Genomic DNA, 19,246 nt, shown 5'->3' with positions numbered 1-19,246 from the left:
TGACGAAAATCGGACAAAATATCTTTTTTTTTTTTTCTTTTCTCTCTCTCTCTCTCTCTCTCGTGCTGGGGAGGGACGATAAAAATTTTGTTTGTCCCTCCATTTTTTTTTCGTTGAAAATGTCGGCACCGGCTGCTGAAAGTTGTGTACACATTTGCCGAAAATCTTACGATTTTACCTCGAACTGGAATTTTCAGCAGATTTTCTAATAGTGTGTACCCCGCTTTACAGAAAACGTTTGACCTCTGTTATTGCCAGCAAAGGGAATATAACAAAGTATTGATGAACTTTTTTTATTGACCAAATACTTATTTTCCACCATAATTTGCAAATAAATTCTTTAAAAATCAGACAATGGGATTTTCTGGATTTTTTTTTTTTATTTTATCTTAGTTGAAGTGTACCTATGATGAACATTACAGACCTCTCTTATCCTAAGTGGGAGAACTTGCACAATTGGTGGCTGACTAAATAATTTTTTGCCCAACTGTATCTGCGGTGCTGCAGCAGTGCAAATTTGTTGCGAATTTAGAAAAGAGCCCTGTGAGTTTTCTGAGCACTGCGGTATGATTTCAGATACAAATTTCAGGCTCATTGCCTTCTATGCGAACGCATCTCAATCGCACACATGATCTTTTTTTTTTTTAACTACGGTTTTTACCCCCCCCCCCCAAAAAAAAAAAAAATGGCGTGCTCCCCTCGATCCATACCAGGCTTTTTCTGGTTCACCATTTGTTTTTTTTGTTTTTTTTAAATCTGTAAAAAATCTGTACCAGATACCAGACCCTTATCTGAGCAATGCAGCCTAGCAGGCCAGGAAGGGGGGTGGGGGGGGGGGGTCACGAGCCATACCAGGCCACATGCCCTCAACATTGGGGGGGCATGTTGATGGGGGGGAAAGGTCTCTTGGAGGTGTTTTTTGGATTGAGGCAAGTACACACTGTAGGCTGATATGCTTGTGCATTTTTTTTGTCAAAGGTTTACAACCACTTCAACCATAGTAATTCAAATTGGGCATCCTTTTTAGGATTTGAGGCACATTGGCCACTAGGGTTTTAAGATTTCTGAATTAAAGGGAGCCATAATAACATCTTATGGCTGTAGCTTTTTAAAGGTGTTTGATCAATCTTTCTCTCTTTTTTTAAAGGTTTTGGCTGATAAAGTTCACTTAAGAGCGCTTACCATTGCCCAGAGAGTTAAGCTTTTGCAACAAGGACTTAAAGACCGATCAGGTGAGCATTCCACTGACTGCATACTTTCTAATGAATGCTGTGAAACATTCCCTTTGCCTTCAAATGGCTATTTTGGTAACCCCTGAGTAAAACCATTCAATGCCCCTGCACTGAAAATGTCACTTTAAGCACTTGGTTTGTCACAATCCATGTGTCTCATCACAGAGGCAGTGAATGGAATCATGCAGAAGAAGCTGCTGCAGTCGTGGTTGAAATACACAGAGGGGAACATCTTGGAGCTCCTTCATCGTCTGGATGTGGAAAATTCCCCAGAAGTTGCAGTCGCTGCACTCAATGCAATGTTTTCTCTGTCATCTCTTAATGAGCTTGTGGAGAAGTGCGAAAATATTGATGAAAGGTAGATGAATTTGTGTTTTCTCCATTTAGAACATGGCTAGAAAGCTTTTGTGCGGTTTATAACTTAACCACTTCTGGACAGGAAGGTTTTACCCCCTTAATGACCAGGCCATTTTTGCGATGCGGCACTGCGTTACTTTAACTGACAATTGCGTGGTCGTGCGACTGTACCCAAATAAAATTTATGTCCTTTTTTTTTTTTTTTTTTCCATAAAAAGCTTTCTTTTGGTGGTATTTGATCACACCTGTGTTTTTTTTTTTTTTTTTTTAATTTTTTGCACTATAAACAAAAACAGCCACAATTCTGAAGAAAAAAAAAAAACAGTATTTTTTTACTTTCTGCTATAAAACACAGCCCAAAAAAAAAAATCGAATTTCTCTTTCGTTCATTGACAGACACAGCTTCATATCTTTGACGGATTGGTTATGCTGCTCTCCTTAGGAGTAGGACACTAGGCAGAAAAGGGTTAGCAAAGCTTGACTACGCCTACAGGGGCAGTCCCAGGGGGCAAACTCCCACTTCCTGCTCTAGGATCTCAGGTTTTTTTTTTTTCCTGCTTAGTCAGGAGTAAGGACCTAGGTCCTGGCATTTTTTCCTTTTCAGTTAAAAAAAAAACAGCAATAAACAAAAGGAAATAAGTTCAGTTAAAAAAAAAATTTTTTTCCTTTTTGTTTGTTGCTATTATTTATATATATATATATATATATATATATATATATATATATATATATATTTTTTTTTTTTTTTCTTGCTGTGCTTTGGGATGTTTCATTGGTCAAAGACAATATGAAGCGGTGTCCATCAATAAAAGAGGGAACTGGATTTTTGTCTTACCGTAAAATCCTTTTCTCTGATGTTCATTGACTGACACAGCACCCATCCCTCTGTGGAGTTGGGTTATGTATTATTCTGATACTGCTTGTTACAAAACTGAATCTTAGAGCAGGAAGTGTGAATATACCTCCTGGGACTGCTCTATAGGCGTAGTCAAGCTTTGTTAACCCTTTTCCGCTTAGTGTCCTACTCCTAAGGAGAGCAGCATAACCCATCGGTCAAAGAAGATATTAAGTGGTGTCCGTCAATGAACATCAGAGAAAAGGATTTAACATTAAGACAAAAATCCAGTCTTTTTGCATCATTTTAGGCCTGAATGTATTCTGCTACATATTTTTGGTTAAAGAAAATCCCAATAAGTGTATATTGATTAGTTTGCGCAAAAGGTATCGCATCTACCAACTAGGGGATAGATTTATGGCATGATTTATTTTTTACCAGTACTAACGATCAGCGGTTTTTTTAGCAGGACTCCGCGACATTGCGGCGGACAGATCGGACACCTGACACTTTTGAGAGGACCAGTGACATTACTACACTAATCAGTGCTAAAAATATACCTAGTTACTGTACTAATGACACTGGCAGGGAAGGAGTTAACACCAGGGGCGATCAAAGGGTGAAGTGTGTCCCTAGGGGATGCTTTCTAACTGTGTGGGGGATGGTCTCACTAGATAAACCTAGAGGTCTCTGTTGCTAAATAGCCTTGTTTACATAGGCAGACAGCCGTTCTGTCTCTATGGGGAGTGATCGCGGATGGCTGGAGGACATTGCGTCCACCGGACCCGCTGCATGTCCCCACTGGCTATTACATGAAACAACGTACAGGTACGTTGTTTCATGCAATAGAGCCGACCTGCCGCAGTTTATGTACTGCTGGCAGTCAGCAAGTGGCTAAGCAAAACTTTTTTCCATTTAAAGGGTGATGACGTGTTTAAACCACCATCTGGTTTTTATTGCCACCAGATCACTAATAGAAGGAAAACCTTCCAATCCGGACACTCATTCTTGTGACAGCTATCTTAGAGGTTGTAAACCCCAAATGTTTTTTTTTTTCAACATGCAAGAGAAACACCTAATGAGCTAGTATGCATCACATACTAGCTCATTATGAAATGCCTTGGAACGAGCCCCCACCATGCCGGGGGCTAGACTTATTATCTAGACTTATTATCTATATACTTTATACTCTCTTTAGGCATTGAAGGGATTTAATCAGTATGACAGTCAGGCAACTAGCATTTTTAAAAGTATATTCGTAAAGGTAGCTTATTCTCCCCACTGTTTTTGTATGTTAACTCTAGGATTGCATCCTGCTTTCAGTTCCCAAGGGGCAGAAAGACCATGTAGTGTCGCATATAGTGAGATATGAAGTTGCATAGCAACAGCATTCTTGTAGCTTAAATGCTGATGCAGCCAATGTATTTTCTTTCTTTAGGAAACTCATCCCGCTGGATACTTTGACTCCAGAAAATGTTTTGTATTGGAAAGCACTTTGTGAGTATGTTAAATCCAAAGGTGACGAAGGCGAGGCTGTACTAGAGCAAATTTTACCAGAGCCAGCGGTGTATGCGGAGTATCTGTTAAGGTAACAATCTCCTATTGAAGTAACTGAAACCGTAATATATTTCTATTTTTATGCAGAAAACATTTATTGGAGAAATGTCACAAGCATTCATCCAGGCTGCAGGATTTTCCCCCGTATTTTCTCTAATACCAGGACTTCCTTTGATTGTCTACGCCATCTAGTGGCCTATATGCAGTATACTTTTCTGAAATACCTCAAACAAAGTATACTTTATATTGGCCACTAGATGTAGCACACACCAGACGCAGCAGTGTTTACTCCATAGGGCACTGTAAGGAACCCACTATGCACTACAGAGTGTTCTCTGCAAAATGCTGCAAAGTACAGTCTTGGATAGAAGAGCATGGTCACATGATTGGGTGCCTTTATTTCTCCTCCTGACAGTTTTTGCTGCGGTATTTGTTACTGCTGTGGTACTGAGCTCTGACTTCATCTGCTTAGTGGACTGTCATGTACTCGATGCTCTTTCCTACCATACAGCGACTAGGGAAGCATCTTGCTTCTGCTTGTAAAGAACTGCATGGATTGCAAGTTTGTTTCTGTTGCCTGCCTATGGTGCCTTTTAGCCTCTACCTTGCTTGCATTGTGTTGTGTGCAGCCTGGAATGTTATCTTCTGATATTTAGAATCAAATCTTTCTCTGAGTCCTCCACTCTTATCAAGTGTGGCTGAGCCCTCTCACCTGTCAACTGAAGTTTTTACCATGATCGAGAGGTTTTCTTTTTTATCCCAATTACCCAGTTATTTGCTGAGGCCACTAATACGCTCTTCCCCTTTCCTGCGGATTTTAATATTTGATTTACCTGTGGCCTTAGCGACTTCTGCACCATTGGCCACAGAGACTGATTTGCTCCATTTTTTTCACTGAGCTTGTCCCTAAGAAGTCACAGTTTACTGCTATTACTGTTAAATTAAGGGAGACTGTTACAGCGTGCACCACTCTGAAATTGAAGGATTGACCTCTTGCTTCTTTTCACAGACGGTACTCCAATGTTTTTGTAACAAGTGTGCAAATACAGCTACAGTTGCCTCAACTATGTACCGATGTTAACAGATATTTAAAACTTCTTAGGCTCTAAAAACTTTCCCTTTCCTCCCCACTTTCCAATTTCTCTATGGAGATTGGATACATCCTGGCAAGCTGTTGGATATCCTTAAACACTAATTAGCCTTATACCTGTTTAGTGTTGATTTCATGCAAAATTGGTTTATTCCACTGTGGATCAAGTGATGTCCCAACCTAACAGGGCGCCTACTATTCTGGAGGCGGCTCCTGTCTTTAGGAACCCAATCAACAGCCAGCTGGAAGACCATCCTAGAGTTCTGTTCTTACTAATAGGCCTTGCCCTTCATCCTATTTGGCGGTCACTTTACTTTATCAAACCATGTTCCTTGAGAAATTGAACTGCTGCTGAGGTTAATTCCTTTCTTGCAGCGGATGGCTATACTAGTAAATTTCAGTTTTGAGTCTCCCATCTTTTTCTGCATGTCTCATATCCGTGTATATGCATAGTAGGGATGCACCGATCCGATATTCGGATCGGATATCGGCGCCGCTATGGCCATTTTAGATGGATCGGGGGATTGGTAACATTGACCGATCCACTGGCCGATTTGGTTTTTGCTTGGTAACGGCTCAGCCATCCCTTACTAGGTGCAGTAGTAGTAGTATGGGATGGGAGCCGCTACTTCCTGTATAGGTCCAGCTCACAGGCGGAGTGATATCAGATGCACTCCACCTGTGAATGGAGGAACCGTACACATGAAGCAGCGGCTTTGCTCTGTACTGCAGCCGCTTGCTTTGTGTGTATCTCCGGATCGGTTCCAGTATTGGCGATTTCACAATGCCAGATATTGGTATCGGGTCCAAAAAAGTCGGATCGGTGCATCCCTAATGCATAGGGCCTTTGTCTAATAAGCTGAACTGTAGAACCCTTGTGTAAAAATAGTTTTGACCTTCATGGTCTTTTAGGGCAGTGTCTCTACACATCAACTCTTACAAAATTGTAAAGGATGCTATTGATGGAAAGAGAATCCATCTTCCTGGGAGGAAAAAATGTATTCGGCAAAAGAAACCCAAGGATCAGCGTGCGAAGTCTTTTTCCTCCCTCCTTGTCAAGATTTGTCCCTTTTTGTTTATCCAGTCCCACGACCCCCTTGCTAGTCCAATGTATCTGCAAGAAAGTAAGGCAACCCTGAGATTAAGCCTCATTTTAGATCTTGCTGGAAATTCCTCCTGGCAAGGAAAATCCTGGAGTTAGAAATGTTACTGATGCTTCAAACCCAGGGTTTTTTTTTTTCTTCGATACCAGGAAGCCACAATCGGGAACCTGACTAGGCCAGCATTTTACCCCATTTTGATTCTTTTAACAAGCTTTGATGTCAACAGAAAATCACTGGTTTTCAAAAGAATGTGTTGCATTATAGTGCATTCCAACATGCTGGTATTGGCTGTGTTGACATTCAAGTAATTTATTTTTCAAAACTGCAATGCTTACCGCTAGTGTTTACCAATGTGTTTGGGTACAGATAAGTCCTTAAAGTGATATTAAAGCCTCCAGTTAAAGTGCTCACTGTAAGAATTGCTTGGTATTTTTTCCTCTTCCTGTATGAAACATTGCCTTTTATTCAGGTTAATTCTGTAACTGACTCCTTTCACCCACTGTGTTCTATGAAGCCACCTGTACATGCGTGGTCTTGGTTGGCTGTCAGTGCAAACTCAAAACACCATGGGCAAGCCATTCACCTGCTTCCTCCTTTAGAATCTTAGAATTCCTGTGAATGGCTTCTAGCACTGGAGCTTGTCATGCAAGCACTCAAGCCTGCACTTCTCTTTCTAGAAGTCCAGTAAAGAGGGAAGTGCTGAGACTTGGAGCTGATGGTGGTGAACAGCAAAATGGATCTAAAAATGTACAGTCCTCTTTCAGTGCATCCTTAGAATGTCTTCATTAAAAAAAAAGTTTAATATAATAATAATGGGTAAGAATCCCAGTACTGATTTTTTTTTTTTTTTTTATTGCAAAAGCGGGGCCTAAAAAACATTATTTTTTTTTTTTTTCTTTAGTTATCTTCAAACTCTTCCTGTACTAACGGAGGAAGAAAAAGCAGATATGACTAAAATTGAAGACCTGATGACTAAAGCATTCATTGGGCAGCAGCTGATTCATATAATAGGCTGCCTGGATACCAGTGAAGAGGGAGGAAGGTAGGTCAAAATGGCTTATTTGGTGTTATGTCACTTCACTTTCACTATAGAAACCTTCCCACGTTCTCCTATTTCTCTGCTACCTTTTTACAAACCTCCAGAAATTCTGAAGCATTAGTTGTAGCTAATGTGCTACACCTTAGAAAATGTTCTTGATTATTCTGACATCTGCCTAATTATGTAATCTGATAACACAGGAGCTGCAAAAACTTCAAAAAAATCTGCATTTCTTCACTAGATAAAAAAGCCTGTTACCACTGACAAAATACAGTTTACAGTTGTCAAAATAAGCCATATGGTTGCTGGTGTCTAAAATAGGAAGGAAGTACTGAGCTCTGCACAAACTTAGATCTCCGAATAGCTACAATTTTGCCTCTGAGGTAGAGATGCAAACTTGTAGGTTACCGGATAAAACTTTGCTCTTTGAGCAAAGAAGAAATCCAGAGACTGACAGTCCCTTGCTCTCTGCTCACAGAATGCTAAGAACTGAATGATCAGTGGTCTTTGATCGCTCAGTTCTCAGTGCAGAGCTGGCGGGGACAGATTCAGCATCAGATCGATGCTGCATCCACCTAGGTGAGTTCAATTTTTTTTTTCTAAAACCCAAACTTTTCTGTGAAGGCCCCCAGCCTGAAGGGGCGCCCTCGCCCGCGTCTGGGGTGGGGGGGGGGCGTCTTCACTTCTTCCAGATCCGTGAACCTTACTCATTCTGGACAAATTGGTCCACAAACTGATTTGTTTACAAGATCGAGTTTCGGTCCTTGCCTCCGGCAAGGTTCTTTTCTTCCAACTTACGTCTGTCTTCAGAGCAGCTGCAGGGCCTCTATGGAGCAGTGCTGGACCTGTTGGCACAAGGAGTTATTGTGCCGGTTCCAGAGTCGGAACGTTTCCAAGGTTTTTATTCAAATCTGTTTACAGTTCCCAGGAAGGAAGACGAGGATCGTATGATCTTGGATCTCAAGGCTCTGAACCACTTTGTGCGGGTTCAGAAATTTTGGATTGAGTCCATCCACACAGTAGCTTTCCTGCATCAAGATCTGCAGGCCTCTATCAATCTCAAGGACACTTGCCTTCATATTACAATATATGTTGGTCATCAGCATTTTCTTAGTATTGCAGTGGGCGAGGAGCACTTTCAATTTCGTGGCGTTACCCTTTGGTCTTGCTACAGCTCCTCGAGTGTTCACAAAGGTTTTGGCCCCTGTTCTGGCCTTGCTATGGCAGAAGGGGATTGCGGTACTAGGCTACCTGGACAATCTGCTTCTGCGTGCAGAGTCTTCCTCTGCTCTAGAAGCCGTCTTGGACGTTATGGTGCGAACTCTGCAGGGGTTCGGGTAAACACTGATTTTTCAGAAATCTGCACTGTCTGTCCACAAAGCTGGATTACCTGGGTCTGACGCTGGATTCAGCATCAGCCCGAGTGTTTCTTCCTCAGACTAAACTTCTGAAGCTACATGATGCTGTTCGGCTCCTATTGTTCAACCATCGATCGTCACTCGTTCCCCGGCTTTACATCTGGGAAAATCTTTTCTTCCCCTGTATTCTGTAATCACCACGGATGCCAGTCTGCCCAAATGGGCAGGGGTCTTGGTAGTGTGTTTGGCTTAAGGTGTCTGGACTCAAGAGTCCAGGTTGCCGATCAACATCCTGGAAATTTGGGCTATCAGACTTTGCCTCAATAGTTGGATCGTATGCAGGGATGCCCTGTGAGGATACAATCGGACAATGCTATGGCTGTCTCATATGTCAATCGTCAAGGGGGCACAAAGAGTGCCCTCCCATCCCGGGAAGTGGCCGGCATCTTGAGGTGAGTAGAACGTTATGTTCCGGCCGTCTCTGCTGTGCACATTCCTGGGGTAGAGGTTTGGCAAACCTCTGTCGGCAAACGTTGGCTCCGGTAGAATGGTCTCTTCATCCAGAGGTTTTCCAACAACTGTGTCTTTGGTGGGGGGACCCCTCGATGTGGACCTGCTGGCTTACCGTCTCAACAGGAAGGTGCAGAGGTTCATGTCAAGGTCTCTGGATCCTCTGGCTGATTCCACAGATGCTCTGGTGGCCCCTTGGGGTCAGTATTGTCTGATTTACGCCTTTCCTCCGATACAACTCCTGTCGAGACTACTACGCGGAATCGAGGTGGAAGTAATTCCAGTCATTCTGGTGGCACCAGACTGGCCTCATCGGTCTTGCTAAGGCTGGTAGCAGACGTCCCTTGGAAACATCCTCTCAGAGAAAATCTTCTGTCTCAGGGACTAATCTTCCATCCTGCTTTATGATCACTGGCTTTAATGGCATGGCTATTCAAAGACAGAGGGCTGTCAGAGTCGGTGATTCCTACGCTGTTGAAATCTAGGAAATCTATTTTCAGGAAGATTTCTCATTGAGTTTGGAAGGCATACATTAATTAAGTTTGTCTCGGTGGTTTCACTTAAATGAAGATATCGTTACCCTCCTTATGTCCCAAGCCAAAACATCTTAAGGAAATTGCCTTGCATTCTTTAGATGTGGTAAGGGCGATTTGGGTGTACCCTGGCGGTGACTGAACCGATTAGGAAATCCGATTCTTTGTTTGTTCTTATGGATGGACCATGTAAGGGGCAGGCCGCATCTGCTGCGACCATTTCCAAGTGGATCAGGCAGACGGTGGTGCAGGCCTACTCCATTAAGGGTCAGGTTCCTCCTTTCCCTGTTAAAGCGCATTCTACTAGGGCGCTTAGTGCCTCCTGGGCCTTCCGTCATCAGGCGTCAGTGGTTCTGGTGTGCAAGGCGGCTATGTGGCTGTCTGTACACACATTCACAAGATTTTATAAGATGGATCTTCAGATGCAGCGTTTGGCTGCAACGTTTTGCAGGCTTCCGCTTCTTGAGGCTTCCGCTTCTTGAGGCTTCCGCTTCTTGAGGCTTCCGCTTCTTGAGGGTTACAAGTTTTCCTGGTGGTGAGCTCCAGTTCCTAGTTGAGCTCCTGTTACCTGGTTGACTATGTTTAGCCTTGTTGGGAATTCTGTGTTTTTTCCCACCACTCATGTTGACACTGCTTTGGGACATCCCAATGGTCTGAAGACTTGAAGCTGTGTTTGTCATTGAATGAAAGACAAAACTAGATTTGTCTTGCCATAAAATCCTTTTCTCTGAGGTTCACTCAGACACGGCACCTGCCGCTGTTGGGGTTGAGTTATATGTTCTTCTTACACTGCTTGTTAGAAACTGGAGTCCTACAGCAGGAAGTGATGGTATACCCTCTGGGACTGCCCCAGGGGCGTAACCAAAAAGGTTTCCGCCTAGTCCTACTCCTGAATAGTGACAGCATAATACCCAATGGTCCAAAGACCTGAAGCTGTGTCTGTCAGTGAATGAAAGAGAAAAAAAATAAATACATCCTCCAAAGAGGAACAGGTCCTTAGCAGTCTGAAAAACCTTGAGACCAAGGGAAGCATGCACAGATGCCAACACATCCACTTTATAAAAAGGGTATACTATCACTTCCTGCTGTAGGACTCCAGTTTCTAACAAGCAGTGTAAGAAGAATATATAGTTCAACCCCAACAGAGGCAGGTGCTGTGTCTGTCAGTGAACCTCAGAGAAAAGGATTTTACGGTAAGACAAAAATCCGTTTTTTTTTTTTTTTGGGTGGGCTCCAGTTGTTTGGTTGAGCACCCGATGCCTGATTGGCTAGCCTTGGGAATTTTTAGCTGTTTCCCACCCCTAATGTTTAGCACTACTTTGGAACATCCGAATGGTTAAGAATACCAGAAGCTGTGTCCGTCAATGAACAAAAGCGAAAATTGGATTTTTGACTTACTGTAAAATCCATTTCTCTGATCATTGACGGACAGAGCACCCACTCCTCTGTGGAGTTATAATTCTCCTGACACTGCTTGTAACAAAACTGAGTGGCTATAGCAGAGGGGGGGGGGGGGGGAGTATACCCCCTGGATGGTATGCCAGAATTTTTTTCTGCCTAGTGTCCTACTCCTGTAGAGGGCAGTATAACCCAATGGTTAAGAATACCAGAATCTGTGTCCTTTAATGAACATCCGATAAATTGATTTTACGGTAAGTCAAAAATCCCTTTTTTTTTTTTTTGGCAAACGTAGCCAATATGACTAATTTCTCCTGGCTGTCATGCTAAATCCACTGGCTTTTAACATTTCTGCATTACTGACTTGGAAAAATGTAGATCAGACGTTCTAACTTCTGCTTGTTGCAGGCCAGGCTCAAAAAATGATAGATTGCCAGTAGCAAGCATTTCAAAATTAGGTTGGTTAGTAGTAATGCCCATGCTTCTTTTGGTAAGCAGAAGGTTCCTTTCAAGAGTGGGTTAAAGCTTTCTTAGAGCCCTGGTGCCCAACCTGTTGCCTGAGGTACTCGCGCATCCCTTTTTGTCTTTTTTTTTTTTTTTGTTCAGGGCCCTGCTGATCAGTTTTCCTACCGCCCCGGTATAGCAGTAATTTCAAGCAGCCTATAATGTCTCCAGTTTAAGACTGTCTCCTGAAGCATGTCCCCAGTGTACAAGTCTGCTGTCTTTGACCATCTCTTGTATCATGTCTGCAACCTCTGACCATCTCCTGTATGGTGTCCATAGTCTTTGACTATATGCTGTTGTGTGTCTGCTGTTTCTGATAATGGACATTCAATTACTTTTTTGTGGCCATTTGGTAATGACGGAGGCCACATTTGAGTTCCCCATATGAAGAGAGTTGACAACCACTGGTCTAGAGAATAGAGAAAAAAAAAAGTTAGAAGTTGACTATCAAAAAAGAACCGCAAAATGCATAAGGTTCGTACACAAAATGGCAGGTTAACATGGCCCATTGCGATAGCATAAAAACTGGCTATTTCTGTGAAAATGCTTCACACGGGGGTGGGGGGGGGGTTAGAGGGAGAGAGAGAGAGAATGTCCTATGTCCTTTATCCTTCTCTACAAAGCAAAGTATGGTAAACAGGTTGGGGGGGGGATATTGGTTTAGGCTGGTGTGTAAGCTTTCAAAGTTTCATTGTGGACCTTATTTTGTCAGTGGGAATGATGAAATGGATGGGGGTCACAGATTTTTATTTTTTTTTTTCCAAGAATTGCAAATGCTAGGCTTAAGTGTCTTCCCCCCAACTGAAAGAAGGTAAAAGGTTGATTGTATTTAGTAATTTTAACAGTAAAAATCCTCCTTTTCAGTTTCAAATTTTATTTTTTTATTGTGTAACTAATGTAAAAATCAACAATAGACTGCATAAAAAAATTACATTAAGGTATTCTTACAATAGTTTTACTATGATCAACCTTGCTTTGAAAGTTGGCATGTTTATTTTCCAGAAAACGTCTTCTTGCGGTATTACAAGAGATACTTATCATGCCCAATGTTCCAACATCATTTATATCCCCTTTAGTGGACATCCTACTCCGCGTTATAAAGGATGACGACCGTAGAATCGTAACTGTAAGTAGCAGAATATATAAAGACAGAGATCAATTTATTGATACCTTACATGAAAAAGAACCATCAATTTGCTTTGAAACTGACAAAGTAATTAGCTTCTGGCATTGTTTACTTCATAACATATTTAAAAAAAAAAAAAAAAATCAACCTTTGGCATGGACAAAAATGATGGTTACCATAACCTAATACTTTTTTGCACAGCCTTGGGAGGAAATCCCAGTAAAATCATTTCTGTAGCTATCTACAGCTGTAAATGTAGCTTTCTACAGGGTACCTTCTTCGAGCTACAGAGTTCAGATCTTTCCATTTGATGTTTGATAGGATTTAGATCAGGGCTCATAGAAGACCACTTCAGAATGTTTTGTACGCAATTCTTGAGTGTTTTTATTTGTGTTTTTTGGCTCATTATCTTGTTAGCACCCATGACGTGGCTGAGACAGCGTTTCTGACACTGACAGTATGTTGAGGTCTCAGAATTCCTTGATAGTCTTGAGATTTCATTATACCCTACACCAGGGGTAATGAATTAAAATTCATGAAGGTCCAGTAGGTAAAATTTTCTTCCAACCGAGGTCTGAATCCTAGGTTTGGCTCTCAATGGCATCTGCACAATGCGCAAACATGGCGCGTCTTTACGAGTGCCACATCACATGGTGCCACAGTACCATGCAGCTTGGTACAGCGCAATTAAAAAGAAAAAAAAAAAAAAAAAAAAGGTCAGGGACTTATTTTTCTGCGTTTCTGCTTACAAGGCAGCCCACTGAAATAAATGGGCCGCCTACACGCGTTACGCAATAATGTGAACCTAGTCTATGATCCTTCACATCACAATCCTTTTTTATTACATCAGTGTTCTCAGTCCCCCTGTACATCATCCCCCCTTCACATTACAGTCCTCAGCCCTTCACATTTTTGTCAGCGGCCCCCCTTTATATCACCCCCTACTTTAAATTGCAATTCCAAGCCCCTTTCATATCACCCACCCTTCACATTCCTGTTCTCGCCCCCTTTATAGTACCCCTCCTTCACATTGCAGTCCCCAGCCCCCCTTCACATTTCTGTCCTCACCCCCTGTACAGCAGCACCCCCTTCACATTCCTGTCCTCATCCTCTTTATAGCACCCCCTTCACATAACTGTCTCCCCCCCCCCCTTATAGCACCCCCTTCACATTCCTGTCCTCATCCTCTTTATAGCACCCCCTTCACATAACTGTCTCCCCCCCCCCCTTATAGCACCCCCTTCACATTCCTGTCTCCCCCCCCCTTTATAGCACCCCCCTTCACATAACTGTCCTCACCCCCTTCTTAGCACCCCCCTTCACATAACTGTCCTCACCCCCTTCTTAGCACCCCCCTTCACATAACTGTCTTCCCCTTTATAGCACCCCCTTCATATAACTGTCACCCCCTTTATAGCACCCCCCTGCATATAACTGTCCTTCCCCCCCCTTATAGCATCCCCCTTCACATAACTGTCCTCCCCCCCCCTTTATAGCATCCCCCTTCACATAACTGCCCCCCCTTTATAGCACCCCTTCACATAACTGCTCCCCCCTTCATAGCACCTCACTTCACATAACTGTCCTCACCCCCTTCATAGCACCTCACTTCACATAACTGTCCCCCCCCCCCCCCTTTATAGCATCCCCCTTCACATAACTGTCCTCCCCCCCCCCCCCCCTTTATAGCACCCCCTTCACATAACTGTCCTCCCCCATTTTATTGTGCCCCTCCTTCACACTGCAGTCCCCAGCCCCCCTTCACATTCCAATCCTCACCCCCTTTGTAGAACCCCACCCCCCTTCATATCACTCCTTTACTTTCCTGCCTCTTTGATATCACCCCTCTTTCCCCCTTTACATTAGCAGTGCCTCTTCCCTGTCCTACCTTAAACAGGGCAAGCGTGGCTGACATCGGAGGCACAGCAGCTGACTTCGGAAGTGCAGTAAAGGGATGGACGGAGGGCTGGACCTGCCCCAGGTAACTGATTAGTTGCTAGAATACAGGGCAGTTTTAGCAACCAATCAGTTAACTGTACCAGCCCCTGTCCTCCGTGAATCACTGCGCTGCTCCTCCGATGTCAGCTCTGTAAAGACAGAGCTGCGGCAGCAGAGGGAAAAAGCAGATCCTAAATGGCGCGACCGCTGCGGGGCCGGACGGAACATTGATTGGGTACGGACTTGGCCCGCGGGCCGCCATTTAGTGATGCCTGCCCTACACAGACTAAATGTGCCCTTGCCATACATAGCACAGCAGCCCCAAAACATAACCAAGCTTTCTTAACCACTTAAGCCCCGGAAGATTTTACCCCCTTCCTGACCAGGGGGTATTTTGCGATTCGGCACTGCGTGACTATAACGGACAATTGCGCGGTCGTGCGACGCTGTACCTAAACAAATTTGGCGTCCTTTTTTTCCCACAAACAGAGCTTTCTTTTGGTGGTATTTGATCACCTGTGCGATTTTTTGATCACGCGCTATAAACAAAAAAAGAGCGTCAATTTTGCAAAAATAGCAATATTTTTCACATTTTTTTATATGAAATTTCCCCCAAAAAAAATGTAAAAATCAAAATTTTTAACATTTTCGGCCAATTTGTTTTATGCTACTTATGTTTGGTAAAAAAAATCGCAAAAAGCGTATTTTGATTGGTTTGCGCAAAAGTTATCGCGTTTACTAACAAAGGGAAAGATTTTTGTCATTTTTTTTTTTTTAACGCGTAATGGCGGCGATCTGCGATTTTTTTTTTTTTTTTTGCGGTACTGCGACATTGGGGCGGACAGATCGGACCCTTGACTGACATTTGTGACACTTTTGGGGTTACCAGTGACATTTCTACAGTAATCAGTGCTATATATATGCACTGTTACTGTAAAAATACACTGGTAGTGAAGGGGTTAACTTTATTTGGGAGGGAGGGGCTGGGTGTATCCCTAGGGGCGTGCTTTCTACTGTGATTGGCTGTGGCTTGAGCTGTAAGGACACTGATCAACGGATCTACATACTAGATCCGTGTGATCAGTGTCTTTACAGCGAGGAGAATGACAGGTGGCTTGTTTACACAAGCTGCCTGACATTCTCCCTCTCCCCCGCCGATCGCCGAGTGACCGGCGGACATCGGGTCTGCTGGTCACACGCGCGGGGGGGGGGTCCGTGACCACGCGGGAGCGGGAGCGCGCCTCCGGCGGCGCGCGCTCGCTCCCTAGACCCTCACAAGCTAGTGACCCTGTGAGGGGCTGACTGCCGACGTAGATCGGCGTTAGGCAGTCGGCAAGTGGTTAATGTTTCACAGACAGGACTGTGTTCTTTTATTTGAAAGCTTCTTCCTTTTTTTGCCAGTAAAAAAAAAAAAAAAAAAAAAAAAAAAAAAGTTTGTCTCCTCTGTCAAAAGAACATCCTCTCAGAAGCTTTGGGACTTGTTTTACTGGGCATATATCACTCAAAAAGCAACAGATGGTGGGATCAGGTCCTGATGCACCTCAACCTTTGAGTTCAGCTTGTATCTCTTTGAAAGTTTTCGATGAGTCTTTGGGGTTGATTTCCTAAGACTGGAGAATAGGGATCGGCTGATATAGTTTTTTCAGGACCGATACCGAATTTTTTCCCACCCTTCAGGTTGATAACTTATATTAGGTGCCGATATTCTGCACATTTAAAGTATTTTTGGTTTTACACTGTCCTTGAAAAAAAAAAAAAAAAAAATAACTTGGTGTCACAAGGAATGCAAACATCCCTGTGACAGTAATAGGCAGTGACAGGTATTCTTTATGGAGGGATCTGGGGTCTAAAAGACCCCAAACCCCTCCTCTGCACCTAAAAGCATTCAAATCACCAAATTTGGCTGCTTTTTGAATGCTGTCATTTTTTTTTTAAATCTGGCGCCTTTAAGGCTCCAGTACCCGGAAGTGATGTCATGACATCACTTCCAGGTTTTTACATCAGAAAACCTGATCAGAGCCGAATGCAGCTTTGTTCGGGCCTTCGGCCAGCCAGCGGACATGCAGGCTGGTCGCTCGGGTCTCTCGGTGGGACAGGACGTCCCCTCCCACTCCTTGTAACGATAATCAAGCAGCTGCTCAGCCGCATCGGATGTCATTACAAGAAAGCCAACCATGGGCTCTAAACGATACCGGGGTGATGCCTGTAGTTGCAGGAATCACTCCGGTAAAATCACTTGAAGCAATTTCAATCTTATCGGCACGTTTGTGGCCGATACTTAGAAAAAAAAAAAGTGACTATCAGCCCCACCAATAATCGGTCAAACCCTTTTGGAGAGTACAAAATCTGGTGCAGGAGTACAAGGTAGCCAATCGGCCTCTAATTTCAGCTTGTTCAATTAAGCATTGATGAAATAACGTGATTGGATTGTATGCATAGCTGCATTCCATTTTTGCACGCTCTAGTTTTAGTAAATCAACATCATTGTCTGTCTACTTTCCCTTTCGTCCACCGATGGACGTAGCTGCTGTAATAAATCATAGACGGATGTCTAATAAGCCCCTCCCACTAGTAGTCACCAGGTAGAGCCAAAGGCTTAGACACACCCAGGCGGGCAGGGTCCCTGGGTTATTACCCCTGGCCTCACCGTTGCATCTTCAGTTTCAGCTGCCTGGTCTTAGGAGCTTTTAGTGGGGGTCCCCTATGAAAGTTGCCTCAGGTGCAATACCGGGTAGTGGGGGGGGGGGGGCTTCACAGGGGGTACGTGATTGTGCCTCATACCGCTACCTTGGGGGGTTCATATGCCGGGATGACCCCCACCAGGGCCCCCCGGGCCTGTTACTAGGGTAGGCCTCACTAAGCCCGAGGTCGCATGCTCATCAGCGCGAAGCAGCCATTTTGTCGTGGCCGGCAGCCTTTAACAGGCTTCAGCAGCCTGCCTGGGTATCCCTATCACTGTAATGCCGGTGGCCATTTTGCTGGAGCCGGAGACAAAACAGCACAGGAGCGTCTACTTCATGGACCTTGATGTGTTCTCTACTCTAGAGGAGTTTAATTACCCTAGCCTTCACCTTTTCATCTTCAAAGTTGTTTCAGGCCTTTAGGGGGCTTAGGATTATCCCCCCGGAGTAGCGCTGCATGCATCGTGATCGCCTCTTAAAGGCGCAGTGCACGCTGGTAGCGGTGGACTTGCTGGGACCTGTGGTGCCTTTGTAACCTCACTTAGCCTCAGGGGCGTTAATATTTGGCGATTGGGTTCGGATTGTTCCCTCTTAAGCCATTGCTTCTGTTTCCGGAGAAGCGTCTGTTTAACCTCTTGCGGTGCAGGTTCTGGTGTTTCCCTGTCTGCACTCCACATTCTTACTGTGCAATCCTACTTTCCCAAGTCATCCTCCAGGACGGTCACATGAGAGATGGCTCCTCCTCCTACAGGAAACACAAGCACAGTTAAGTTTAAAAGGCCGCCCCACAGGCTGCCCCACAGTTCTTGGGTTTCCTGTCCTGCTTAAACAAGCATGGTCCTGAACATCCCGTTTGTTTTTTTATTTTCCCCTATCCTGGGCAGGTGTCCTGGGATACCTCTTCCCTTCACCGGCCTGTGCCGATAAGGGTATCTGGCGGGCTGGTGCCAGCAATGGGGGCAAGGAAAGAGGACGTCCACGGGAGAGGGGGGGGGGGTCGTGAGGCTTCAGAAGATACCCCCTCCTCTCTCTCTCTCTATCTTAGAGGGCAGAAGCAAGGCTGGAGACCTAGGCAGGTAAAACCCAGTATCCTGCCCAAACGCTTACCTTACTCCAGGGGGACCGAGGTATAGCGGACCAAGAGGGGACCATGGCGGCCAGCCGGAGGCCGTGCTGAGCCGCTCGCCATTTCCCCTCGGAAGGGTCATCTCCACGCTGGGCTCCCGGTGGAGTTTCCAGCATGGGCTGTGACAGCCAGCGTCGCCGCTGGCGCGGCGGAAGTGACGTAGCCAATATGGCGCCGCCACCGGAAGTGGGGCGGCGGCCATTTTGGATGTGGGCAAAGGGCGCCGGAACAGCGTCAGAAGCTCTGGCGGGAAATTCAAATATAAATGGCGCCAGTTCACAGGAGATCGGCTTGGCTACGCTTCACCTGCTGCAAGGCTCCTTCCCTCCAGGCGGTCCTAATGGCGGAGGACCAGTCCCTGTTACCAGAGGCTGTGGTGTGTGGCCCCAGCCCGAGTATGGTAAGTGGAGGGAAGAAGAGGGGAAGGGGGCTCCCCTTTACCCCCCCCCCAAAAAAAAAAAAAAAAAAAAAATTCTCTTCTATTGGCCTCTCAAAAAAGAAAGGGAGGTCAGGGGGGAGGATTTAAGGGGGTCAGGGGAATTGGGGGGGGGGGGGGTAATAGGGGGAGGGTATACCCTGAGACGGGAGATAACTAGATATGTGTCTCTGTTTCTCTCTCTGTCTACAGCCCAAGCCCGCAGAAACTACAGACACTTCGGTTAAACCAAAGAAAAAGCACTGCCGCACCTGCGGGACAAAAATGCCAACGGATTCAGACAAGCTATTGTGCCAAAGATGCATTAAGAAAGTAATCAATGAAGAATCCAAGCCATTAGGGAAGGATTTCCTTGATTTCAAAAAAGAAGTCACGTCCACTCTGAAATCGCTACAGTCATCCATAGAAGGGATGAAAAGAGCA

The 19,246-nt window shown here is 44.6% G+C and overlaps 1 protein-coding gene across 1 annotated transcript in view; it reads left to right on the top strand.

Annotated features, from left to right (window-relative positions):
* Positions 1-19,246, top strand: part of NCAPG (non-SMC condensin I complex subunit G) — a 234,944-nt gene that overhangs the window by 45,144 nt on the left and 170,554 nt on the right. The window contains exons 5-9 of the mRNA XM_082243654.1: positions 1,148-1,232; positions 1,398-1,590; positions 3,863-4,012; positions 7,076-7,216; positions 12,519-12,642. Coding sequence (XP_082099780.1) covers positions 1,148-1,232; positions 1,398-1,590; positions 3,863-4,012; positions 7,076-7,216; positions 12,519-12,642 — 693 coding nt within the window. The remainder of the gene's footprint in view (positions 1-1,147; positions 1,233-1,397; positions 1,591-3,862; positions 4,013-7,075; positions 7,217-12,518; positions 12,643-19,246) is intronic.

Source organism: Pelophylax lessonae (genome assembly GCF_965119305.1).
Source record: "Pelophylax lessonae genome assembly, chromosome: 1".
NCBI classification, from domain to species: domain Eukaryota; kingdom Metazoa; phylum Chordata; class Amphibia; order Anura; family Ranidae; genus Pelophylax; species Pelophylax lessonae.
Note: the sequence above shows the minus strand (reverse complement) of the source record. Positions and strands in the feature narration are given on the sequence as shown.